This window comes from Natator depressus, chromosome 6 (assembly GCF_965152275.1).
Source record: "Natator depressus isolate rNatDep1 chromosome 6, rNatDep2.hap1, whole genome shotgun sequence".
NCBI classification, from domain to species: domain Eukaryota; kingdom Metazoa; phylum Chordata; order Testudines; family Cheloniidae; genus Natator; species Natator depressus.
Window position 1 is genome coordinate 93815267 of NC_134239.1, and position 27079 is coordinate 93842345.

General features: G+C 43.0%; 1 protein-coding gene across 3 annotated transcripts in view; it reads right to left on the reverse strand.

Annotated features, from left to right (window-relative positions):
- CEP128 (centrosomal protein 128) overlaps positions 1 to 27079 on the reverse strand; it is a 423731-nt gene that overhangs the window by 290410 nt on the left and 106242 nt on the right. For all 3 annotated transcript variants that reach the window (XM_074956067.1, XM_074956068.1, XM_074956066.1), the window contains exon 13: positions 6225 to 6575. In XM_074956067.1, the coding sequence (XP_074812168.1) occupies positions 6225 to 6575 (351 nt within the window). The remainder of the gene's footprint in view (positions 1 to 6224; positions 6576 to 27079) is intronic.

A 27079-nucleotide genomic window follows, 5' to 3' on the forward strand; every position in this document is an offset into this window, starting at 1 on the left:
TCCTAGTGTTAGTTAGACATTGAAAAAGCCCACACTATACCACTCACATCTGACAAAGACACAACACAGAGCTGAATGTAATGCACATGGATCGTTGCACCACAGCCCATTTGGTCTTGTATCTTCTCTAGAAGAATCACACAGTGATCACTGGCTCCATGTCTACTTGGCAGCCGGTATCAAGCGGAGTGCCCCAAGGGTTGGTCCTGACGCCGGTTTTGTTCAATATCTTCATTAATGATCTGGAGGATAGCGTGGATTGCACCCTCAGCAAGTTCGCAGATGATACTAAACTGGGAGGAGAGGTAGATATGCTGGAGGGTAGGGATAGGATACAGAGGACCCTATACAAATTAGAGGATTGGGCCAAAAGAAATCTGATGAGGTTCAACAAGGACAAGTGCAGAGTCCTGCACTTAGGACGGAAGAATCCCATGCACCTCTACAGACTAGGGACCAAATGGCTAGGCAGCAGATCTGCAGAAAAGGACCTAGGGGTTACAGTGGACGAGAAGCTGGATATGAGTCAACAGTGTTGCCAAGAAGGCCAATGGCATTTTGGGATGTATAAGTAGGGACATTGCCAGCAGATCGAGGGATGTGATCATTCCCCTCTGTTTGACATTGGTGAGGCCTCATCTGGAGTACTCTGTCCAGTTTTGGGCCCCACACTACAAGAAGGATGTGGAAAAATTGGAAAGCATCCAGTAGAGGGCAACAAAAATGATTAGGGGACTGGAACACATGACTTATGAGGAGAGGCTGAGGGAACTGGGATTGTTTAGTCTGTGGAAGAGAAGAATGAGGGGGGATTTGATAGCCGCTTTCAACTACCTGAAAGGGGGTTCCAAAGAGGATGGATCTAGACTGTTCTCAGTGGTAGCAGATGACAGAACAAGGAGTAATGGTCTCAAGTTGCAGTGGGGGAGGTTTAGGTTGGATATTAGGAAAAACTTTTTGACTTGGAGGGTGGTGAAGTACTGGAATGTGTTACCTAGGGAGGTGGTGGAATCTCCTTCCTTTGAGGTTTTTAACATCAGGCTTGACAAAGCCCTGGCTGGGATGATTTAGTTGGGGATTGGTCCTGCTTTGAGCAGGGGGTTGAACTAGATGACCTCCTGAGGTCCCTTCCAACCCTGATATTCCATGATTCTATGAGCAGAAGGGGTGACAAAACAGAACTTCAAAGAACAATACAGCCCTCAGAGCAGATAAGCAATTACCAAAACCATCTTCTAAGTTACATTCTGCCTTGATTAAAAAACTCCCCTTGTAGTTTTAGTTTAAATTATTCTCCACCTCCCGTCCCGCTTTAATACTGCATTATGTTAATGATGCACACTGACTTGTTTTTTTTTTTTTTTTGGTTTGGGTTTAAACATTTTTCTGCAGTGTTAGCAACCCAAATATTGGAGCAGAAGCTAATTTACAGCAGTCAAAAAGTGAAACTGATTAGTTCCTTTTCCCCATCTAAGCTGTGCACAGAAGTGCAAATGGAAAAACAGTATTAGTGGTGAAAAGTAATTTTTTTTTTTTTTTTTTGCTTAAACAAGGTAAGGTGTTGTTAACAAATCATACCGATTTAGAAAGGAGACTGAAAAGCTTAGAGTATAAGTAATTAATATGGAGTCATAAGAAGGGCCATACTGGGTCAGACTAAAGGTCCATCTAGCCCAGTATCCTGTCTTCCGACAGTGGCCAATGCCAGGTGCCCCAGAGGGAATGAACAGAAAAGGTATTCATCAAGTGATCCATCCCGTCGCCCATTCCCAACTTCTTGCAAACAAAGACTAGGGACACCATCCATGCCCATCCTGGCTCATAGACATTGATGGACCTATCCTCCATGAACTTATCTAATTCTTTTTTGAACCCCGTTACGTCTTGGCCTTCATAACGTCTTCTGGCAAGGAATTCCACAGGTTGACTGTTTGTTGTGTGAAGACTTCCTTTTGTTTCTTTTAAACCTGCTGCCTATTCATTTCATTTGGTGACCCCTAGTTCATGCATTATAAGAAGGAGTAAATAACACTTCCTTATCTACTTTCTCCACACCAGTCATGATTTTATAGACCTCAATCATATGCCCCTTTAGTCGTCTCTTTTCCAAGATGAAAAGTCCCAGTCTTATTAATCTCTCCTCATACGGAAGCGATTCCATACCCCTAATCATTTTTGCTGCCCTTTTCTGAACCTTTTCCAATTCCAATATATCTTTTTGAGATGGAGCGACCACATCTGCATGCAGTATTCAAGATGTGGGCGTACATGGATGTAAATAGAGGCAATATGATATTTTCTGTCTTACTATCTATCCCCTTCTTAACAATGCCCAACATTCTGTTCACTTTTTTGACTGCTGCTGCACATTGAGTGGATGTTTTCAGAGAACTATCCACAATGACTCTGAGATCTCTTTCTTGAGTGGTAACAGCTAATTTAGATGCCATCATATTATATATATAGTTGGGATTAAGTTTTCCAACGTGCATTACTTTTAATTTCTCAACACTGAATTTCATCTGCCATTTTGTTATCCAGTCACCTAGTTTTGAGAGATCCTTTTGTAGCTCAACACAGTCTGCCTGGGACTTAACTATCTTGAGTAGTTTTGTATCATCTGCAAATTTTGCCACCTCACTGCTTACTATTTTTTCCAGATCATTTATGAATATGTTGAATAGGACTGGTTCCAGTACAGACCCTGGGGGACACCACTATTTACCTCTCTCCATTCTGAAAACTGACCATTTATTCCTACCCTTTGATTCCTATCTTTTAACCAGTTACCAATCCATGATAGGATCTTCCCTCTTATTCCATGACAGCTTACTTTGCTTAAGAGCCTTTGGTGAGGGATCTTGTCAAAGGCTTTCTGAAAAGCTAAGTACACTATATCCACTGGATCCCCCTTGTCCACGTGCTTGTTGACCCCCTGAAAGAATTCTAGTAGATTGGTGAGGCATGATTTCCCTTTACAAAACCATGTTGACTCTTCCCCAACAAATTATGTTCATCTATGTGTCCGACAATTTTGTTCTTTACTATAGTTTCAACCAGTTTACCTGGTACTGAAGTCAGACTTACCGGCCTGTAATTGCCAGGATCACTTCTGGAACTCTTTTTAAACATTGGCGTCACATTAGCTATCCTCCAGTCATTTGGTACAGAAGTGAATTTAAATGATAGGTTACAAACTATAGTTAGTCGTACTGAAATTTCACATTTGAGTTCCTTCAGAACTCTTGGGTGAATACCATCTGGTCCTGGTGACTTATCACAATTTAGTTTATCAATTTGTTCCAAAACCTCATAAGAACATAAGAATGGCCACACTGGGTCAGACCAAAGGTCCATCCAGCCCCACATCCCGTCTACCAACAGTGACCTATGCCAGGTACCCCAGAGGGAGCGAACCTAACAGGTAATGATCAAGTGATCTCTCTCCTGCCATCCATCTCCACCCTCTGACAAACAGAGGCTAGGGACACCATTCCTTACCCATCCTGGCTAATAACCATTAATGGACTTAACCTCCATGAATTCATCCAGTTCTCTTTTAAAGCCTCTTATAGTCCTAGCCTTCACAACCTCCTCAGGCAAGGAGTTCCTCAGGTTGACTGTGCGCTGTGTGAAGAAGAACTTCCTTTTATTTGTTTTAAACCTGTTGCCCATTAATTTCATTTCATGGCCCCTAGTTCTTATATAATGGGAACAAGTAAATAACTTTTCCTTATTCACTTTCTCCACACCACTCATAATTTTATATACCTCTATCATATCTCCCCTTAGTCTCTTCTTTTCCAAGCTGAAAAGTCCTAGCCTCTTTAATCTCTCCTCATATGGGACCCGTTCCAAACCCCTAATCATTTTAGTTGCCCTTCTCTGAACCTTTTCTGAACCTCCTCTAATGACACGTCAATCTGGGACAGTTCCTCAGATTCGTCACCTAAAAAGAATGGCTCAGATTTAGGAATCGCTCTCACATCCTCAGCCATGAAGACCCATGCAAAGAATTCATTTAATTTCTCTGAAATGGCCTTATTGTCCTGGAGTGCTCCTTTAGCATCTTGATCGTCCAGTGGCCCCATGGGTTCCTGCTTCTGATGTACTTAAAAAAATATTTGCTATTACTTTTGAGTCTTTGGCTAGCTATTCTTCAAATTCTTTTTTGGCCTTCTTAATTATATTTTTACACCTCATTTGTCAGTTTATGCTCCTTTCTATTTTCCTTACTAGGATTTAACTTCCTTTTTGCCTCTCACTGCTTCTTTTACTTTGTTGTTTAGCCACAGTGGCACTCTTTTGGTTCTCTTACTGTGTTTGGCGTATACATTTAATTTGGGATATATATTTAAGTTGAGCCTCTATTATGGTGTCTTTCAAAAGTTTCCATGCAGCTTGCAGGGATTTCACTTTTGGTACTGTACCTTTTAATTTCTGTTTCACTAACTTCCTCAATTTTATGTAGTTCCCTTTTCTGAAATGATATGGTACAGTGTTGGGTGCTGTGATGTTTTCTCCACCACAGGGATGTTAAATTTAATTATATTATGGTCACTATTACCAAGCAGTCCAGCTATATTCACCTCTTAGACCAGATCCTGTGCTCCACTTAGGACTAAATCAAGAATTTCCTCTCCTCTTGTGGGTTCCAGGACTAGCTGCTCCAAGAAGCAGTCATTTAAGGTGTCAAGAAACTTTATCTCTACATCCCGTCCTGAGGTGACATGTACCCAGGCAATATGGGGATAGCTGAAATTCACCATTATTATTGCGTTATTTATTTTCGTAGCCTCTCTAATCTACTGGAGCATTTCACAGTCACCGTCACCATCCTGGTCAGGTAGTCAGTAATATATCTCTACTGCTATATTCTTCTTATTTGAGCATGGAATTACTATCTATAGAGATTCTACGATACAGTTTGGTTCATTTAAGATTTTTACTTCATTTGATTCCGTGCTTTCTTTCACATATAGTGCCATTCATCCACCAGCACGACTTGTTTTGTCCTTCCAATATATTTCTTACCCTGGTATTACTGTGTCCCATTGATTATCCTCATTCCACCAAGTTTCTGTGATGCCTATTATATCAATATCCTCATTTAATACAAGGGACTCTTGTTCACCCATATTATTTAGACTTCTAGCATTATAGGTATATAAGCACTTTTAAAACTTGTCACTTTTTAGCTGTCTGCCATTACACGATGTAATTGAATGGGACTTTTTTTCATTTGCTGTTTCTCATCAGATCCTACCCGTATTTTATCATCTTCCATCCTTTCCCCCTTACTAGGACATAGAGAAGCTCCATTAATAGCTCCTCCCCTAAGGGATGCCTCTGTCTGAACCACATGCTCCTCTGCACCTGTCAGCTTTCCCCCAGTCCTTAGTTTTAAAACTGTTCAACAACTTTTTTAAGTGCCAGCAATCTGGTTCCATTTTGGTTTAGGTGGAGCCAATCCTTCCTGTGCAGGCTCCCCTTTTCCCAAAAGTTTGCCCAGTTCCTATTAAATCTAAACCCCTCCTTTTCCTTCTAGGCTGACAGTATGAATCCAGCATAGGTCAACAGAAAGTCATTAGTATCTGCCATGAAGGATGATTGCCATGCAAAAAGGCCATAAGGATGGGTAAAAAGAAAAGGATTATCCTTAAGGGTTCTCAGAGTAATGTGCGCATGTCATCTCCTATGCTTCAGGACACCAAGAAGGAATTTCCCTGCTTCCCTCCATGTACACAGTTATACTACTGACCAAGCACATTAGAATAGCACACTTGCCTTTCTCCAAAACTTTAGGCATTGGCTGATACCAGAGGCTGGATACCAGATTTGATGGATTATTCATCTGCTTTGGTATATCAAATTGTATGGTCCTGTGATGTGAAGGGCTAATCTTCAGAGGTGGGAGAGGCATCTACATGGGGCTACGGAGATATATAAACAACTATACCTTTTAATTAAATATTACTATTAATTATCAATCATCTAATAATGTAAATTCTCTACCCACCAATACTAAGACTTTATAACTTATTTCCATCTGAATTCAAGTAAACACAGTCTGTCTATATCTTATTGATATACCAGTTTTTTGGTTTGTGGCCTATGTAAAGTCACAGTGCAGTGGTTAGATGGCAGGTGCATATGTCACATCCTCATCTCTACTTCTAAAATAAAAAGGGAAAGGAGAGGAAAAATAAAGGCTCTGCTCTTACCTGATTGCTCTTGTCCATCAGCTGATTGATGGTTTCATTCTGTTTCACCATATCACGTTCCAGTTTCTTATATTTTAGCTTCCAGTGTCGAATGGATTCCTGAGCTTTCACTTTCAACTCTTCTTTCTTCTTCTCAGTCTCTAGCCTAAGGGTCTCAGACTGCCTGAATTCAGCAAGGTACCGATCTGTTTCCTTAGTAGACTCTTCAAGTTGCTGGGCCAGCTCAGCAGTTTGGAGTTCAGTTTGCCTACGTTCACTCTCACAGGCCTTGTAGCAGCTCTGTATCTCCTTCAGCTGGTCCAGCATCCTTTGCTGCTGCTTCTCCCTGTTTTCCAAGTCAGATGTTAACACCTGTATACAAACATATCGTATTATAAAGATACAGTCCTTAGAGATACACAATATGAAATAGTAGTAAAGCAACATACAGTGTAGCTTATGAATAAATCACTTTCCAATTTATAGATGATGTGCAACAACTTAGAAGATCATTGTAACTAAAGATGGAAAAACCTGTTATATCACAGAATACATCTCCCTATAATGGCAACTCTTAGTGCTCCAACACAGGGCACAAACAGTACATGTATATTATCTTGAATTTTACTGTAAGTACCTGGAATCCAAACAGTCCCCTTTTGGTGCTTAAAATCCTGGCTTAAGTTTTGTGACTCAGGCCAATATCTAATACTTAATCACAAGTCAAATATTCCCTCATCCAACCACCTGTTCCTGAATGTTTCATAAGCAGACAAAAAAAGTTTTAAAAGGGTTGTAGCGGGGTGGTCACTCGCTCCTGCCTTAAAAGGCTTAAAACAGCCCAGGGAGAGGGCTGTGGCAGGGAAGGAAGAGCGGGGCTGATTGGGAGAAGCAGCCTCAGCTGGGGGCCACGCCCCAGTCAGGCCACGGCTGGCTTAATCAGGGCCCTGCTGGCCCTTATAAGAGGGCAGTGGGCCAGGAGCACACACAGAGTCTCCTCTAGCTGTGGGGGAGACAGGCCTGGCTGCTGGGTAGCGTACCAGGGTACCTGAGGTGAAGCAGGGCTGGGGAAGGCCAGAGGGGTGGGGAGGCTCCAGACTGGAAAAGCCCCAGGCTGCAGGACTGGCAGATGGCCTAAGACAGGGTACTGGGGTTGCAACAGGGCAGCCCAAGAGTAGGCGGAGGCATCAGGTCCAAACCCCACCTTGCCTATTACGACTGGCTTATACAGACTGCAGTCGGCCCCAGTGAAAGGGGGCTAGATGGTGACTGGCAGTAGCCCATAGGCTGAGGCAAGGTGGGGATAGAAGGTGGGGGGTTTCCCAAGCAGGGGAGACCCAGATCTGTGGGGTATTACCTTGAGGGGCAGCACCCCAGGTAAAAGGACACCGGGGTCCAGGAGGGACACAGGGGCCAGTGATGGCAAGACACTGTCAGAGGGCACTCCGGAGCTGGTAAAAAGAGCTAATTCCCAGACAGCCAGTAGGAGGTGCTGCTGGGTAAGTCTGCACCCCGTTACAAGGGTTTTATTAAAAAAGCAGTGGCCAGCACATCCCTCGGCCCACGCCGCTTTCTGCAGCCCCCATTGGCTGGGAACAGTGAACTGCGGCGAGTGGGAGCTGTGATCAGCCAAACCTGCGGATGCTGCAGGTAAACAAACCGGCCTGGCCTGACAGCGGATTTCCCTGACAGGCCGCATGGCAAAAGTTGCCAATCCCTGACCTATGCTTTCCTTCTATTTTAATTTTAATATAGAAAGGTCAAAAAGAAATGTAATTTTAAACTTCTTACATATTCTGACATTCATCGCCCTCTATATAAATGAGTCTGCAGCCACTCCAATTTATACAACCATCTTTCCGTATATTAAAGCTCCACAAATGCTTCATGAAATAGCACGGGCAACAAAATGGCAGATGAAATTCAATGTTGATAAATGCAAAATAATGCACATTGAAAAGCCTAATCCCACCTATACATATAAAATGATGGGATCTAAATTAGCTGTAATCACTCGTGAGAGAGATCTTGGAGTCATTGTGGATAGTTCTCTGAAAATATCCACTCAATGTGCAGTGGCAGTCAAAAAAGCTAACAGAATGTTGGGAATCATTAGGAATGGGATAGATAAGACAACAGAAAATTTCATATAGCCTCTATATAAATCTATGGTACATCCACATCTTGAATACTGCATGCAGATTTGGTCGGCCCATCCCAAAAAAGATAATTATAGAATTGGGAAAAGATACAGAAAAGGGCAACAAAATGATTAGGGATATGGAACAGATTCCATACGAGCAGAGATTAATAAGACTGTGACTTTTCAGCTTGGAAAAGAGACGAGTAAGGAGGTCTATAAAATCATGACTGGCATGGAGAAAGTAAATAAGGAAATGTTATTTACTCCTTCTCATATCACATGAACTAGGGGTCATCAAATGAAATTAATGGGCAGCAGGTTTAAAACAAACAAAAGGAAGTACTTTTTCCATACAACACGCAGTCAACCTCTGGAACTCTTTGCCAGAGGATGTTGTGAAGGCCAAGACTATAACAGGGTTCAAAGAAGAATTAGATAAATTCATGGAGGATAGGTCCATCAATGACTATTAGCCAGGATAGGCAGGGATGGTGTGACAGGAGATGGATCGCTTAATGATTACTTGTTCTGTTCATTCCCTGTGGGGCACCTGGCATTGGCCACGATGGACCTTTGGTTTTACCGAGTATGGCCGTTCATATGTTCGATTTATTAGCAATAATTTTGCTTATGTATCATGTAATCTTTGTTTCCCCCATTTCAGTGATGTTTGTAGAAACTTGATTTTTAGTGTTCACCCAATCTGGCTGCCTTCATGGGTCCAGAGGCAACTTTATGTTCTAGAATGTTTGACATCGGATTTTGAGACCTTCACCTCTTTTTCAGAGAACAGCAGATGCTGAAAGAGCACGGAGAGGCAATAGGCTCAGCTTCTAGAAAGAGAAATCTGACTGTTATGACTCTACAGTTAACCCCACTAGCCAATACAGTTGCAACACTGAGCCTCCAGAAGAAGCCATGTTCTATTACAGATGACGAAAGGGAGATGTTCAAGAGCTGTAAGAGTCTTCCCATGCTGTCAGCAGGAAGGATGATTGCCATGCAAAAAGGCCATAAGGATGGGTAAAAAGAAAAGGATTATCCTTAAGGGTTCTCAGAGTAATGTGCACATGTCATCTCCTATGCTTCAGGACACCAAGAAGGAATTTCCCTGCTTCCCTCCATGTACACAGTTATACTACTGACCAAGCACATTAGAATAGCACACTTGCCTTTCTCCAAAACTTTAGGCATTGGCTGATACCAGAGGCTGGATACCAGATTTGATGGATTATTCATCTGCTTTGGTATATCAAATTGTATGGTCCTGTGATGTGAAGGGCTAATCTTCAGAGGTGGGAGAGGCATCTACATGGGGCTATGGAGATATATAAACAACTATACCTTTTAATTAAATATTACTATTAATTATCAATCATCTAATAATGTAAATTCTCTACCCACCAATACTAAGACTTTATAACTTATTTCCATCTGAATTCAAGTAAACACAGTCTGTCTATATCTTATTGATATACCAGTCCAGCAAAGGCCACAAGCAAAGCACAGGGCACTTATTAACTAGATGACCTCATAATATTGTTGACAAAGCATCATTATCTTGGTGCTTATTCTTAAGATTAACTAGACAAAGAAAAAGAAGCACACAGAGCTATTTTATCTTGGTAAAATCCTGAGTTTAAAGAGTAGATGAAGCCACTCTTGGATTCCAGGCTTTCCTAACATCACACTCTGAGAGCACTGAACAAAGTAATTGTCTATTTCTGGATTAATTTTATGACTATTTGACCTATAAAAAGTCCTAAGTGGCCTGGAACCTACCTAAGGGTATGTCTACACTACGAAATTAGGTCGATTTTATAGAAATTGATTTTATACAGTCAATTGCATATGTCCACACTAAGCACATTAAGTCGGCAGAGTGCATCCTCACTACCGCGCTAGCATCGACTTACAGAGCGGTGCACTATGGGTAGCTATCCCACAGTTCCCACAGTCTCCGCCACCAATTGGAATTCTGGGTTAAGCGCCAATGCCTGATGGGGCAAAAACATTGTCGCAGGTGGTTTTGGGTACATGTCGTCAGTCGCCCCTCCCTCCCTCAATGAAAGCAACGGCAGACAATTGTTTCATGCCTTTTTTCCTGGGTTACCCGTGCAGACGCCATACCATGGCTAGCTTCCACTGCAACTCTGCTCTCCTGCAACTCTGCAACAGACGGTGCAGTAGGACTGGTAGCCGTCCTCATCGGACACGTAGCTTGGCCAGGGGATCTTGGAACATCTTCCCTGCCCAGCACCTAGCAACCTCCATGGCATGGTGTACAGCTCCACCACTTCTGCCGCAACTCTGCTCTCCTGCGAGCTGGAGGCTTCTGCCTCAGGCTGCTCTCCCAGCCGGCAGCACCATGCGGTCGCACCTACCCCTTGCTCCCATGGCTCATGAAGCCTGGACAGTAGCAAGGAGCAGTTCAACTATAGGCTGAGCAGGTGCAGAATGGTGGTAGAACGTGCCTTTGGACATTTAAAAGCTCGCTGGCACTGTTGGTCAGACCTCAGCGCAACCAATATTCCCATTGTTACTGCTGCTTGCTGTGTGATCCATAATATCTGTGAGAGTAAGGGGGAGACATTTATGGCAGGTGGGAGGTTGAGGCAAATCGCCTGGCGTCCGATTTTGAGCAGCCAGACACCAGGGCGATTAGAAGAGCACAGCAAAGCACACTGTGCATCAGAGAGGCTTTGAAAACCAGTTTCATGACTGGCCAGGCTACGGTGTGACAGTGGTGTGTGCTTCTCCTTGATGCAAACCCGCCCCCTTTGTTGATTTTAATTCCCTGTAAGCCAACCACCCTGCCCGCTTCGAAATAAAGTAACTATTGTTTTGAAACCATGCATTCTTTCTTTATTAATTAAAAAAAATGAGATAACGGACAAAGTAGCCCAGGTGAGGTGGGGGAGGAGGGAAGGACAAGGCCATATTGCTTATTTTAGCCACACTAAAAATCAAACTGTTTGAATGACAGCCTTCTGTTGCTTGGGCCATCCTCTGGAGTGGAGTGGCTAGGTGCCCGGAGCCTCCCCCATTGTGTTCTTGGGCGTCTGGGTGAGGAGGCTATGGAACATGGGGAGGAGGGTAGGCAGTTATACAGTTGATGCTACAGGGGTCCGTGCTCTTGTTGGCTTTCCTGCAGCTCCAACAGACGCTTCATCATGTCCGTTTGCTCCCCCATTAGCCTCAGCATCGTGTCCTGCCTCCGCTCTTCATGCTCACTTAATTCTTTCCTGGCCTCTACCACTGAATGCCTCCATGCATTACCAGGGATCAGCAACCTTTGGCACGCGGCACCTGGCGGGCCGGGCCAGTTTGTTTACCTGCCGCGTCTTCAGGTTCGGCCGATCGCGGCTCCCACTGGCCATGGTTCACCGATCCAGGCCAATGGGGGCTGCAGGAAGCGGTGTGGGCAGAGGGATGTGCTGGCCGCCACTTCCCGCAGCTCCCATTGGCCTGGAGCAGTAAACCAGGGCCAGTGGGATCTGCGATCAGCCAAACCTGCGGACACAGCAGGTAAACAAACCAGCCCGGCCCGCCAGGGGGCTTTCCCTGGCGGGTCACATGCCAAAGGTTGCCGATCCCTGCATTAAGCTGTGCCCTATCAGTGTGGGAGGACTGCATGTGCTCGGAAAACATGTCATCGCCAGTGCAGTTTTTTCATCTTCTAATCTGCGATAACCTTAGGGACGGAGATGATAGGGGGAGCGTAGTCACATTCTACGCTCTATGATTCGGGGGGGACTCCATGGTCACCTGTGCTGCTGAGTTCGCCACGCTGACCAAACAGGAAATGAAATTCAAAAGTTCCCGAGGCTTTTCCTGTGTACCTGGCTAGTGCATCGGAGTTCAAAGTGCTGTCCAGAGCTGTCACAATGGAGCACTCTGGGATAGCTCCTGGAGACCAATAACATCGAATTGCATACACACAACCCCAAATTCGACCCAGCGAGGTCAATTTTAGCACTAATCCCCTCGCCAGGAAGGAGTATAGAAATCAATTTTAAGAGCCCTTTAAGTCGACAAAACAGGCTTGGTCGTGTGGATGGGTGCAGGGTTAAATCAACCTTACACTGCTAAATTCGACCTAAACTTGTAGTATAGACCAGGGCTAAGAGAAATCCTCTCTCCTCATGACATCCTGCCACAGCTGTAGTCAGTGAAGGCATCTCAGAGGAAGCCCCACTGTGAAGAAAGAGAGGGTTGCTAGCAGGGCATTCTACACTAAGGCCCCAGACCACTAACTTGCTTCTTCCACAGGCCTCTGATAGCCCGGTTTGTTAGCCTTCAGGACACATGTTTTTTTACTCCCTCACCTGTGAGGAGAGGAGCGTTCAGTAGGGCTGGTTAGTGGTGGTATGGGACTCCAGATTGTGTGGGCAGGTTGATAAGTTCTTTTTATATTTATACTCTTGCTGCATTACTTGATTTGATTGCCGGTAACTGACGGGTCTTTTTCCTTATGAGTGTATTTTAAAAAGTGATTGCCAAGAGTGCACAGAGCATTGAATGTATGCTCTTTTATTGTAGTTTGTAAAAAGAAAAATCCTAAATATATAAATATTGGTTAACCAGTCATTAAGAGGAGGAGGGCGGGTGCTAACAGCAACATCTCTTTACTATAATCCTGCCTTTCTCAAACAGAATTTTTCCCTCACTGCACATACAATTAACGTTAGTAAGAGTTAGAGACCCTGAACAACCCAGCACTAGGCAAGGTATGGATTATGAAGTAGCAGTTTTCTACTCATGAGATGCTGTAAGAACAATGAATGAGACAGGCAATGATTTGTTAATGCCATTGTCCACTCAGGTTAATAATTTACAAAACAATAAGCATGAATGGTTTTAACTACTGTCTTTAGCACAGGGCAAGTACCAAGTTAGAGGCAATGTACTTAACCTCTTTTGGCAGAGTACCTCATAACTATTGAGCAACTCCTTCGGGCTAATCCAAAAATAATAGTGTTCGATTTCAGAGGAAGCAGCATTCAGTCTTCCTTTGCCAGAAGCAGGAGCTAGCCTAATGCAAGGCCTTGGGAGAGGAGCAAAATGATAAGTGGGTAAAAATGGGGAAAGCCCTAGAATCCCTCCTTCACCATCAAAACAAAGTTGTCACCCTTATTTTACTATTGACTGACAACTAAACAAGATTACATTACTTTTTGCATTATTCTCTGGGCATTCCTTGTAATGAGTATGAAGAGGCAGGGTGATTTAGTAAATAGGACACTGCACTGAAAGTCAACCTGGGTTCTAATCCCAACTTTACAAATGACCTGCTGTGTGACCTTCAACAAGTCACTTCCTTCTCTGTACCAGTTTTTCTCCTTGCACTCACTGCCTGTGTTGTCAGCTTAGATTGCAAGCTCTTCCGGACAGCGACTGTCTCTCATTATGTATTTGTACAAAGATGAGAACAATGAGACTCATATCTCAGTTGGGACCCTTAGGCACAACTGTTGTACAAATATTAAAAAAATAAATAAGAATACCAAACTAAATCTTATAGCTATATCAACAAAGTAAAATGGGAATGTGTCTACTGGTGAAAGTGTAAATATAGAGAATGATCACAAACTTGCTCTACTATCCTATTACACAAATGATTTTTGGCTCATCAAGAAAAGTAACTGTTTAAACTTGTAAAATCTGCCTGAGAAGAGAATTAAAAAAAAAAAAGATACTTAAGCAGCAATATTTATATACCCAAATGAGTTTAATTTCCAGGGAAGATGCATATTAAACGTAACCTTTGAAGGCTATGGATTCAAATTTGGAACATGGTAGAAATTAAAGCAGCCAAATAAAACATCAGAAATCATTATGCCTACCCTTCCACAGCTTTTATACAATGGCTAACCTTTTGACTCATGTACCAAACAATATTTGATTACATATGCTGTTATCGCTTTCCATTTACTGACTCTGGTGATAGCATAAGGGATGCGAGTCCAAAATAATAGGTTCTCCAAACTTTCTGGGTCATTAAAAATAATTATTTCTCCACAAACCTTAAGAGAATACATCTTGTTCATATAACTACATTTTCCATGTACTTGTTAATGAAACATTATTCTAAGCTTAAGCAAAGTACAGAAAACAATGTTCAATTAATTGAAGACACTCATCTCACTGTGGAGAAGTAAAATGTTAACCTCCATTTTATAAATAATAATATTCACTGTGGGGAAACATTTCTTTGGATTATTTATCCTTAAGCACAAAGAGACATAATTAACTTATAGACACCAGCAACCAGTTTGATTTCTACCAGGGAAAATCTGGCCTGTGGATCTAAAGAATTAATTCAAACATATGTTCTTACATTTTACTTAGCAATTCCTGCAAGTGAAATAGAACTTTCTATCTAGAAATAAATAAACCAGTCTTGCTTTACTTCATTTTTTTATATTTATTTTTGCGGTTCTGCCAAGATAGTCATTCAACCCATCCCCACATTCAGCACAATAGGAACTGCCTGAGGGGAAGAATTAGCTTTGCATCTTTACCATTAGAGCTATTGAATACATTGAGGGTGACACAAGGTGACATTGGCCCTTTATGAGGGAGCAAGGCAAGTGCACCTATGCCTGGTCAGCAGACCCCAACTGGGCTACGAGAGAAGACACCTGGGCCTTAGAGGGGTGAAGCATGGATGAATCAGGCTGGAGAGTCAGTCTGAAAAGGGGCAGAGACAGCAGACATAGGCTATGTCTATATTGCATTTAAAAACCAACTGCTGGCTGATGTCAGCTGACTCAGGCTCTCAGGGCTCAGGCTAAGGGTCTGTTTAATTGCAGTGTAGACTTGCAGGCTCAGGAAACAACCAGGGCTCTGGGACCCTCCCACCTTGCAAGGTCCTAGGGCCTGGGCTCCAGCCCAAGCTCGAACATCTTCACCACAATTAAACAGCCCCTTAGCCGAGCCCCAGAAGCCTGAGTCAGCTGACATCAGCCAGCTGTGGGTATCTAATTGCAGTGTAGGTATACCCATAGGGCTCTCACTGCTAGCTCCCTGGGAATAGGCAGACAGACCTGAAGCAGGAAGTTCCCTGGGAGCGACAGCCAAAGTCCCCTATGAGGGAAGGCAGTGGGAACCTGCTGAGAGAAACCCAGTGAGTCAGAGCCAGAGAGCTGAAAAAAGCAGGAGCAACAGAAAGCTCCTAGAAGAGGCTGCCAGAGTCCCTTGGGAGACAAGGCAGTAGGAATCTGCCAGGAAAAAGTGGCCCTCCAGGCAGAAAGCCCTAGCTGGCAATGCTCAGTGAACATAACAAAGAAGATTCCTGCAAGAAGCCCAAAAGCAGGAAGGACAGAGTTGAAGGGGGGAAAACACTGGGAGCTATAGCCTAGGATGGGCTGAGGAACTGATTTTCTCTGTTTCGCTTGTGTTTCAATAAATAAAATTGCCTGGAAAGAGACTCTGGGTGTGGCAGTGGGTCCTTTGTGAGAGGGGGAGAAGGCCAGCTTATTACATGGAGGAAATGCCAGACAGTAGATCAAGACAGAACCAGATTGATTTATCTTGAAGCCAGAAGCCAATCCAAAACACCAGAATGCCTGAAACAGGAAAATATAGGGTAAGATAGAGTAGATATGTTGTTTGCTAGAGAACAGAGTGAATTAATGGACTTTGAAGCCCCTGGGGAAGGGTAGTATGACTTCTGGTGTGCATGTGGCTTACTATATAGCACCCAGGATGCCTCACCTGAATGGGCGAGGCTAACCAACCCATGATCATGCACTTGACAGACTTTTGTGATAAAAGATTTTTATCTAAAGACCTGAACTGAAATGAACAGAAAATCTAGATTTTCCTTAGAAATAAGGAAGATGGGCACTTTTCTTCAGTTAAAGGGGGGTTTCCAGGAAAGAAATGGAGGAAGTGATCCAAAACCTACAAAACACAAAGTAAAATAATATGGGAAACCACTTTATCAGGATCTGTTGAGAAACTAATAGAGCAGTTGAATACCAACGTAACATCTGATCGGTCTGTATGATAGAATCTGACTCTACATTACTGGCTGTAAAACTACAATTTTCAATTTGAGAGGCTCTGTTCAAGCTAAAATTGAACTTCATATGTTTATATGGTTGTTTGTTACTAGTATTGTCTTCCCTCGTGATATTTGAATATTGTTCAGCTGAAAGATATACAAGTTAACCAGAGGGTCCTTGAGAGAAATTATATAAAGTGGATAGTATTTTCAACTGTACGGTTTAAACTTGTTTTTGTTCTGTGGTCTGTTTTTTCATATGATAATGTATCATGGCCAATGGTTTTGTACTCCTGACCTTTTTTTTTTTTTTTTTTAGAATTATCCTACAAACCAGTTAACTGGAATATACTAATAGGTTGTTACAGTAATATAGCTTGTGACTATAATTTTTTCCAGCAATAATGCAATCCCTTAATTATCATTTTTGCATCCTGACTCCAAAGCTAAAAATATATAAAAATCATTAAAAATATGTAACACCCATTTAAATCCAGAAAAGAAAAGCAACGAAACACTTTTAAAACTTCAAGTTTTGAAGAGTACAATGCTACATCTCCAACATAAATAACTAGTCCACATTTTTTTAAAAAAAAGTTAAAAACTAAGCAACTGACAATTTAAGGACATAAATACTGCCATCAAATAAAACAGACTACCAAAGTCCAATGACAACAAACAACTACAAAGTTATTTTCACATTCATGTTATCAAAACAATCTTAAATCTGATGTAATTTTGATTTATTGATTGGAAATGTTATGTGAAACAAGTCATAGTACTCATTTTCTGAGCAGTGATTGCTTGAATGGGGTATCCTATTTAGCAAGGTATGTTGTAATGTCTATGCTTATTGTAGGCCCGTTAATAGGCTGCATTTAAAGAATTTTAAACAGAAAGCTATTTAGGTAGATAGAGCATATAAGAACTATGATGTGTATAATGTGGTGTTACTAAAGCTAAATGATAATGTAATGTTTTTATGCTTAATTTTTATTTTTATGTGAGTTAAGATTGTTTTGATAATGTGAATGTGAAAATGATTATGTTGATGATTGCTATCATTGGAAGAGTGTATTTTATTTTATGGCAGTGTGTATACTCTTAGTTTTCCATTTCCTTACTTTTTAATTTTTTTTTTAAACAAAGAATAGTTGGTATTTAAGTTGGAAACATAATATTGTACTTTTCAAACAGAACTTTTGCTGTTTTCTCTTTTAATTTTCTAGTTTTAGGATTTTAAAGTATTATAAAAAATTGTCATTTCAATTTATCTACAGATGTCAAGATCTCCATTGTCATTTCAACCATGTGGTGACCCAGAATTCTGCCGCACTTCAGCCTGATGATCTGTTCCTACAGAGCTTAGCAGCTTCACAGGACTAAAGCTTGAAGTAAGCACATAAGAACCTCTCAGGCTCTGGCCTTCTGCTATTATCTAACTCTACAATATTTGACGGTTTGTAACAAAAGCATTATACAAACCAAAGGTACATTTTATTATGGCAGAAGCAGAGCAACTACTAGAGTTAAGCTGTGGCAGAGTTAACTGTGTCTATCCTTCCATTTAAGGTAGCTCAAAAATAAAAAACAAAAAACAAAAAATATAGACCTTTCAAACTCCATTTGTCAAGACTTTGATTCTGCCCGAAGAGAAACATTTTTTGAAAGTTTGGGGGGGAGAAGGGGAAAGAGAGGGAACCACCCCCACACACAAAACAATGCCACCACTTTCCCCACTATTTTTTTATTATGATCATAAGATTTGGGTGCCATCATGCCAAATGCAGTACTAGACACAAACAGAGATAGCCCCTGCCCTGAAGAACTTCGAAAAACAGCAACAATTTATTTCCAACTGCTGCACGGTGGACATGAGGTAGAAAAGAACAGTTACCTACCATACAGTAACAGTGTTTGAAACACTATTGTCAGTGTGGATCCCACTATAGGTGCACATGAGCCTCACTGATGCAAGATTGGAGTCTTTTAAATAGCAGCGTCCGTCATGACTGTGCTTACACCCTGTGCCTCCTCATGCAAGGGCCTAAAAGGCAAAATGGCCTTGATCCTCCCTCAGTTCCCCTGCAACTCAAAACCCATGTTACCTGAAGACTCCAAAAGCAGGGATGGAGGGTGGGTCATGAGATTCACACCAACAAGAACATCTCAAAGAACCATACAGTTACTGCAGGGTTATCCATACAGTCTTTTGAGTATGTGTCAGTGTGGATTCACACTGTAGGTGACTAGCAAGCAGTATCCTCATCAGTCTAACAAAGACTGGAGTACAGGCCCTCCCAAACTTTGCACCAGATCGACCAACCATGTCCAGTGCATCATGCTTGACAAACATGAGAAAGCTGCTCCACACAATAGACTTGTAGATTTCAGATACTGGTGCATTGCAAAAGCATACTGAAGATGCTGCTTGGGCTCTGATAGAATATGTACTTGTGATAGGAGAGGGACATCAGGCAGATGGTAGCATAGCGAGATGTGTGTTATTTTGAAAGTCTGTGAGATGAAATGGCTAGGCCTTTGAAAATCCCAACCGTAGCCACAAACACACATGGAGCCTGTGATGGGGTGTCCACCCCACAAAGGGCTGGAAGGGGTTAAGGTGGCCAGATAGGCCTATTAACTCCACAAGCTGAACCTGGAGGAAGAGCCAGGGATTGATTGCAAGCAAGCTCTGTTGAGAAGGAAGAGGCAGGTCTTATAAACCCAGGAACCTGGCTACAGGCTGGGGTAGCCATCACTCCCTGGAGAGAGGGAAGAGAGAGAGGGGCTGCACACCAGAGAAAGAAATGGAGTGATGGTGTGCAACTGTGAGAAGGGGCATCAATCTTATCAGCTAATCCCCAGAATGTCCAGGAGGAGGCACCAGACTAGCGGTGAGTGAAGCACCCCATCACAGGCCCTGAAAGATTTGGCCCTGTCACTGCAGCATCTGAAAACTCTTGGTACATCCAATGTTTGCAACTGCTTCTTCCTTTGTGCTGAATGTGGCTTTGGGAAGAACACAGGTAAAATGATTGACTTACTGATTCAAATGGATTTCTGAAAACATCTTTTGGGAGGAATTTTGTATGAAGTCTCAGTACCACTTTATTTCTATGAAAGAAGGTATATGGAGGTTCTGTCATAAGCCTCTGGAGCTCACCGACTCTCTTGGCTGAAGTGATGGCAATGGGAATTCTGGGGCTCAAACAAGACTCCATAAGTCTGTGAAGGACAATATTGATGTCCCATGCTGAAGCACTGTCTCTAGACAATGGGTAAGTGTGCATAAGGTTCTTAAGAAATTTGGATACTGTGGGATGAGAGAAGATCAGAAACAATAGTAGTGGTGAATGATATGCTGATACTGCTGCCAAAAGGACCTTAAATCAAATTGTGAGTCAGAGTGTTGCAACTGAAGCAAGTAACCCAGAATCTTTGATAGCAGGAGCTGCACATGTCTAGGTCATGTTAGGTCACCCACATCAAGAACCGTTTTATGCAGCGATTCTCAAACTGTAGGTCGGGACCCCAAAGTGGGTCATGACCCCATTTTAATGGGGTCTCCAGGGCTGGCTTACACTTGCTGGGGTCCGGGACCAAAGCCCAAGGGCTTCAACCCTGGGCATCAGGTCTCAGGTTACAGGCACCCTGCCTGGAGCTAAAGTCCTTGGGCTTCAGCTTTGGCCCCCACACCTCGGGGCTTGGGTTGGCTCAGGGTTCAGTACACCCCCTGAAGTCACGTAGCAATTTTTATTGTCCGAATGGGGTCACGGTTCAATGAAGTGTGAGAACCCCTGATTTAGAGGATTACGTTTTCCTCATGGATAATTTTCTTCTTGCCACAGTATCTCCTGAACACAAGGAGCAGTCCCTTTCCATGGTGTTCAGCCAGCCAACATCCAGGCTGTCAGCAGCAGCAGCTTCAGCTCTAGATGACAATCCTTGACCCTGGTTTTGCAATAGGTCTGGGCAGTCCAGGAGCAGAATTGGTGATTGTGTGGACATCTATAGCAAGTCCATCAGCCAGAAATGTGTCAGGCAGTAGGGAGCTATGAGGATGAGCCTCACCCGATTTAGTCTGGCTTTGGCAATCATCCTGGGGATCAGTGGGAAGGCGTAAAACAATGCCCTGATTACAATCAAGAAGGAAGGCACCTGGTAAAGATTCTGGGCTCATGCCTCCTCTGAAACAGAAGTTTGGGCACTTAGATCTTTGGTGGTAAACAGGTTTTACCATCCCATCCCTGGACTTCCTCACTGATGGAATACTGACTTAGTGATGGATTTCAGCAGTGACCACTCGTGGTTTGTGGCCGATCATCTGCTCAGGAAGTCTGCTATATCATTGTTGTCTCCTGGAAGGTGCAGGACTGTCAGAATTATGCTAAGTAGGGAACACTAGTTCCACAGCACAATTGCTTCCTTGCAGAGGGCTGCTGGGGAAGCGTGGGTGTCCCCTTGTTTGCTTATGTAGTACAGCATGGATGTATTGTCTCTTAGGATCTGCACTACTGAGTGTCACAGGACAGGGAAGAATGACATACATCCCAGTCACATGGCTCTGAGTTCTAAGGTGTTTGTGTAGTTTCATTTCTTCTAAGGACCAAGTCCCTTGTATCAGCATATGATCCAGGTGGGCTCTCCAACTCATTCCATGTGTGTCTGCTATTAATGCTGTAAATGGTGATGGAGTCACAAATGGCACCCCTTTTGAACACTGTCAGGAAGCGACCACCAGGTCAGTGTCACATGTGTGGGGTGGAACCACAACTGACTTGGTCACCTAATGTTTTGCAGGAGAGTAGACTGACCTGAACCAGAGCTATAGAGTCTTCAGGCAAAGTCTGACAAGTGGCACCACATATGTATACATGGACATACGGCCTAACATAAGGCAGCTCCACATTGCCATTGCTGTGTGTGAAATCACTGCATTCAGTAATGACTGAAGAGCAATGAATCTACCTTGAGGTGACTAAGCCCTTGCTATGGTGGAATCTATCTTGGCTCCTATTAACTATCATCTGGGATTCAGTGACAGACAACTTCTCAGAGTTCACCAAAAAGCGCAGCCGCAAAAACAAGGAGAAGGCACATTTGAGGCCTATCAGAGCTTTCCTGATGTGATCTTCCTTTGATCAGCCAGTTGTCCAGATACAAACAGAGGTGCATGTCCTTCTTTAGATGCATTGCCACAATGGCTTGGCTTTTCGTGACTGCCTCTGAAGGGCAGCACCTTGTACTGATAATGGTTCAGCCTCACTGTGAATCTCAGGTACTTCTATGGGCTGGGTGGAAGAATGCATCCTGTAAGGCGAAAGTTACAAACCAGTCCTGAGCATGGAGGCAAGCATTACTATCCTGAATCTGAGATGGCATATGTTTTTTTTAATCATTACCTCATGTCTAGGATAGGACAAAGGCTCCTTTCTTCTTCAGAATGATAAAATATTAGGCGCAGAAACCTCTTCTTCTAATCCTGTGGAACCTCTTCTATGGCTTCTAGATGAAGTAACAAGGACACTTCTGTTTACAAGTTTCAGAGTAACAGCCATGTTAGTCTGTATTCGCAAAAAGAAAAGGAGTACTTGTGGCACCTTAGAGACTAACCAATTTATAATAAATTGGTTAGTCTCTAAGGTGCCACAAGTACTCCTTTTCTTTCTGTTTACAAGAGGCTCTTGCGATAAGGATCCATACAAAGGGATGTGGAAGGAGATGATGTCACACATCCAGCTCAGTGTCCCCTTGCATCTACCCACTGGACTGCTATGAGGGGAATCCAATCCTTTGTGTACCTGGATACCCGCTGGTGTTTTAAGCTTACAGAGCCTGAATGGAGTCCAGCCATTGCCCCAATCTTGGGGCCTTTAAGTATACTCTCAGGTGCAGAACTTTTACTTGGCACCCCTTTGTGGAACCCACTGTCCAGCTGCCTATCTCCTGGGCACAATGGAGACTTATCAGACTCCCCTGTACTTAAACACATGCTCTTCCAGAACTCTCCTGAAAAAGGTGTGTATTCTTGCTCATTTTCTTAAGTAAAAACCGAAGGAAGGATGCTGTGTGCATGTGTAAACACAGAAGAGTACACACACAATTTTTAAGGTGCACAGAGGATAAAGTATATAAGAACAGCCATACTGGGTCAGACCAAAAGTCCATCTAGCCCAGTATCCTGTCTTCCAACAGTGCCAATTCCAGGTGCTTCAGAGGGAATTAATAGAACAGGTAATCATCAAGTGATCCATCCCGTGTAAAAACAAACAACACACCTCAGCCCAAGTACACTTTTTGTAAGGTTGCAGAACAATTTTTATGATATAACACTGTATTAGGAAATAACATATTACCATGTAATTAAAGATTGTCTTACAACATATTTACATAGGAAACAGCCCGAGCACTCACTCTGATATGTAAGTGTTTGACCATGCAATCTTAGCAGTCTTCTGATATTTTTGTATGAAATTACGCATACTAGTTTAGCATCCTTATTTTTTTAATTTAAATTTTACAGTGACAATTTCATAGAATCACAGAGCCATAGGGCTAGAAGGGATCACAAGGGTCATTAGTCTAACCCCTAGCCAAGATGCACAATTTGCAGTGTCTAAACCATCCAAGACAGATGGTTATCCAGCTTCCTTTTGAAAACCTGCAGTGAAGGAGCTTCTACAACCTCCCTAAGCAGTCTGTTCCATTGTCCTACCATTCTTATAGCTAGAAATTTTTTCCCCGAGATTTAATCTAAATCGGTTATGCTGTAGTTTGAACCCATTGCCTCTTGTCCTGCCCTCTGTGGCGAGAGAACAACTTTTCTCCATCTTTTATTATGGCAGACTTTCAAGACTGCTATCATATCCCCCCTTAATCTCCTCTTTTTCAAACTAAACATACCCAGCCTTTGCTCACCTGGCTTGCATTCCATCCCTTTGATCATCTTTGTCTCTCGCCTCTGGATCCAGTTTCCTCTACATCCTTTCCATAAATTGGTGACCAAAATTGAACACAGCACTCCAGCTGATGCCGAACAAGCACCAAATAGAGCAGTACTATCACCTCCCATGAGTTGCAAGCTATACCTCTGTTAATACAACCTAAAATTACATTTGCTTTTTTTTGGCAACAGCATCGCATTGCTAACTCATGTTGAAGTGATCCACTACAACTCTCAGATCCTTCTTAACAGTGCTGCTGCCAAGCCAGTTATCCCTCATTTTATATTTGTGCGTTTGGTTTTTCTTCCCTAAACGTAGCACCTTACATTTGTTTTCGCTGAATTTAATTTTGTTGCCCATATAGCCCAGTTCTCCAGTTTTTCAATATTCCTGTCAATTTTAGCTCTATCCTCCAAAGTGTTGGCAACCCCTCCTAGCTTTGTGGCATTGCAAACTTAATCAGTATGCTCTCTACTCCTACATCCAGGTCATTAATAAAGATGTTAAACAGCACCTGATCCAAACAGATCCCTGTGGAACCCCATTTGAGACCTCCCTCCAATCCAACATCATTCCATTATAGTTAGTTTTTTGTTGGCAGTTGTTTAACCAATTTTGTATCCACTTAATGGTAGTTTTGGCAAGCCAGCATTTCTCCAGCGTACTTATCAGAATGTCAATTGGGACTGTGGCAAAAACCTTCCTGAAGTCCAGGTATATTGTGTCCACCGCATACCCCCTATCCACCAAATCAGTTACCCTGTCAAAGAAGGAAATCAAGCTGGTTTGGCATGATTTCTTAGTAAATCCATGGTGGCTACTCATAATTACCACTTCATCTTCCAGGTATTCACAAATTGAATGTTCTATACATTGCTCTAGTAGCTTTGCAGGATCAGAGTCAGGCTGACTGGTCTATAGTTCCTCCTTTCCCCCTTTTTTAAAGATGGGCACTATATTAGCCCTTCTCCAGTCTTCTGGGATCTCTCCTGTCATCCATGAGTTTGTAAATATTGCCAGTGGCTCTGAGATTTCTTCAGATGATTCCTTCAGTATCCTCGGGTGAATAGCATCTGGCCCCACTGATATGAATTTAAATTGGTCTGAAGATCCTTGATGTGTTCTTTACTTATCCCAATCGGCATCCCTTCCCTTTATTGTCCACTGTGGTGGTGACCTGCAGTAGATGTGCCATGTTCTCCTTCCTGCCTGAAGCCAGAAAGGTGTTTCTGTGCATGAAGTCCAAATTGGTGGCGGTGCTGGAAGAAAAGATTCTTGCATTGGAGGGGCAAGTTGAGACATTACTGACAATCAAAGAAGTTGAGGGGTTCCCAGATGCCCAGGTTCAAGAAACACCAGTACTCCAGATCCAAGGAAGTATGGAGCTGGCTAGCAAGAAATCAGAGAGACAAAGAAAATCAGAGAGGAGGTCTGGCAGTTTGAAACCACCAGACACAAGAGTCACAGTTGCACTCTACATGGCTGGAGGAAAACACACAGACTGTGTCAACAAGAAAGAAGAGAAGGAGGAGGAATTCCACACAGCTAGAAGTTTCAAATTGATACTAGGTCCTCAATCTGGAAACTATGGAAGACACCTCTCGAGATACAGCAGGTCCAAGGAAACAGAGAGATGCACGCGACATACAGGAGTAAGCTTGCTCACAAAGAGTTCTCCAACTGTACAAGGAAGATACATGATCCTTGTCGGATATTCAATATTCAGAAGACTCGAAAGAACATTCTGCAAGGGATAAGTGGAGAACAGAACGGAGTGCTGCCTTCCCGCAGCCAAGACACAAAATGTCAATCTGAGATCAGACAGGCTCCTGAAATCAATTGGCAAGGATCCACTGGTAATCATTCATATTGGCAGTAATGACACTATGTCAGAGGATCTCTCGCAGATAATAGATGATTTCAGGAAACTTGGAAGCATACTGAAGAAGAATGTCCAAGCAGTCTTCTCAGCTTTCTTTCCTGTTTCACACGTAAAGGAAGGCAGAAGATACTTGAAATAAACAGCTGGCTAGGTAAGTGGCATAGAATAGGCTGTTTGGGTTTTTTGGAACATTGGTCTACCTTCTGTGGGGAACGGTGTACTTTGAATGGCCTCCACCTCAGTATATGGAGGACCAATTTCCTTAGGAACAGGCTGGCTAGCATAGATAGGAGGGGGTTAAACTAATTTCAAAAGAGGATGGTAGAGGGAAGATATGAACATTCAGCACAAAATCAAGATGTTGAGAATAAAATTAATCAAGGAACCAGAAGGACACAAAGGGAAGAAATTCTACACCAGAGCTCCCCAAACTGTGGGGCACAGGCCCTTAAGGGGGCACAAAGGAATGTTCGGGGGGAGGCATGGCAGGGCCCGGGCAAGCCCCCACAGCGGGTGGGGAGGGACCACCACCCAGCCTCAGTCTGCCCCCAGCTCTGCTCCGGCCCAGCCCCTTGCTCTAGCCTCAGCTCCACCCCCAGCCTTGGCCCACCTGTGGCCCAGCTGCAGCTTCCATTCCCAGTTCTGCCCCCAGCCTTGACCCCTGGCCATGGCTCCATTCCTGGCCCCAGACCCACTCCCAGCCGCCACCCCAGCCTCATCCCTGCCAAACCTGTGGCCCCACTGCCAGCCCCAGCTCCCTAGGGGAGGGGGCATGACCATGAAAAGTTTGGAGACTACTTCTCTAAACCAATGCTAGTAGCCTGGGTAAACAAGAAGAACTGAAATTGTTCATTTATGAGCATAAATTTGATCTAGTTGTATTACTGAAAGCTGGTGGGATGAGTCACAATACTGGAATGTTAAAAATCAGTGGTTATAACCTATTTAGGAAGGACAGAATGGACAAAAGGGGAGGAGGAGTGGCACTCTACGTTGTCAGGGTTTCCTCCGCACTCTGAACTCTAGGGTACAGATGTGGGGACGCGCATGAAAGACCCCCTAAGCTTATTTCTACCAGCTTAGGTTAAAAACTTCCCCGAGGCACAAATCCTTCCTTGTCTTTGGATGGGTACTGCTGCCACCACCAAGTGAGTTTTAGACAAAGATTCAGGAAAAGAACCACTTGGAGTTCCTGTTTCCCTAAAATATCCGCCTAAGCCTCTTCACCCCCTTTCTTGGGGAGGCTTGAAAATAATCTACCAACCACATAGGTAAACCAGATTCTTAAAAAACAGAACTTTATAATAAAGAAAAAAAAAGTAAAAGAAAATCAGGATGGAAGGTAACTTTACAGGGTAATCAGATTCAAAACACAAAGGATTCCCCCCTAGGCAAAACTTTAACATTACAAAAAAACAGGGATAAACCTACCTCTTAGCACAGGGAAAATTCACAAGCTAAAAACAAAAGATAATCTAACATGCCTTGCCTTATTTACTTACTCTTTTTGCAATACTGAGACTCATTTTAGGATGATTTTAAGAGAAGGAATTTTCTGACCTGATGCTTCTCTGCTTCCCCAGGGAACACACACAAAGAGCACCAACAAAGCCTTCCTCCCCCTCCCCCCCGACCCTTTCAGATTTGAAAGTCTCTTCTTTCCCCATTGGTCCTTTTAGTCAGGTGCCAACCAGGTTATTTGAGCTTCTTAACCCCTTACAGGTAAGGAGGAATTCTAGGCTACCCTTCGCTGTATGATTATGACATATGTCCAAAATGGCATTACGTGTTTCTGAGTCACTGATAAATCAGAAAAAAAAATGATCTTGAATGCTTATGGATTAATGTCATAACAGATTATGCACAAGATAGGCCATACTGGTTTAAAAAACC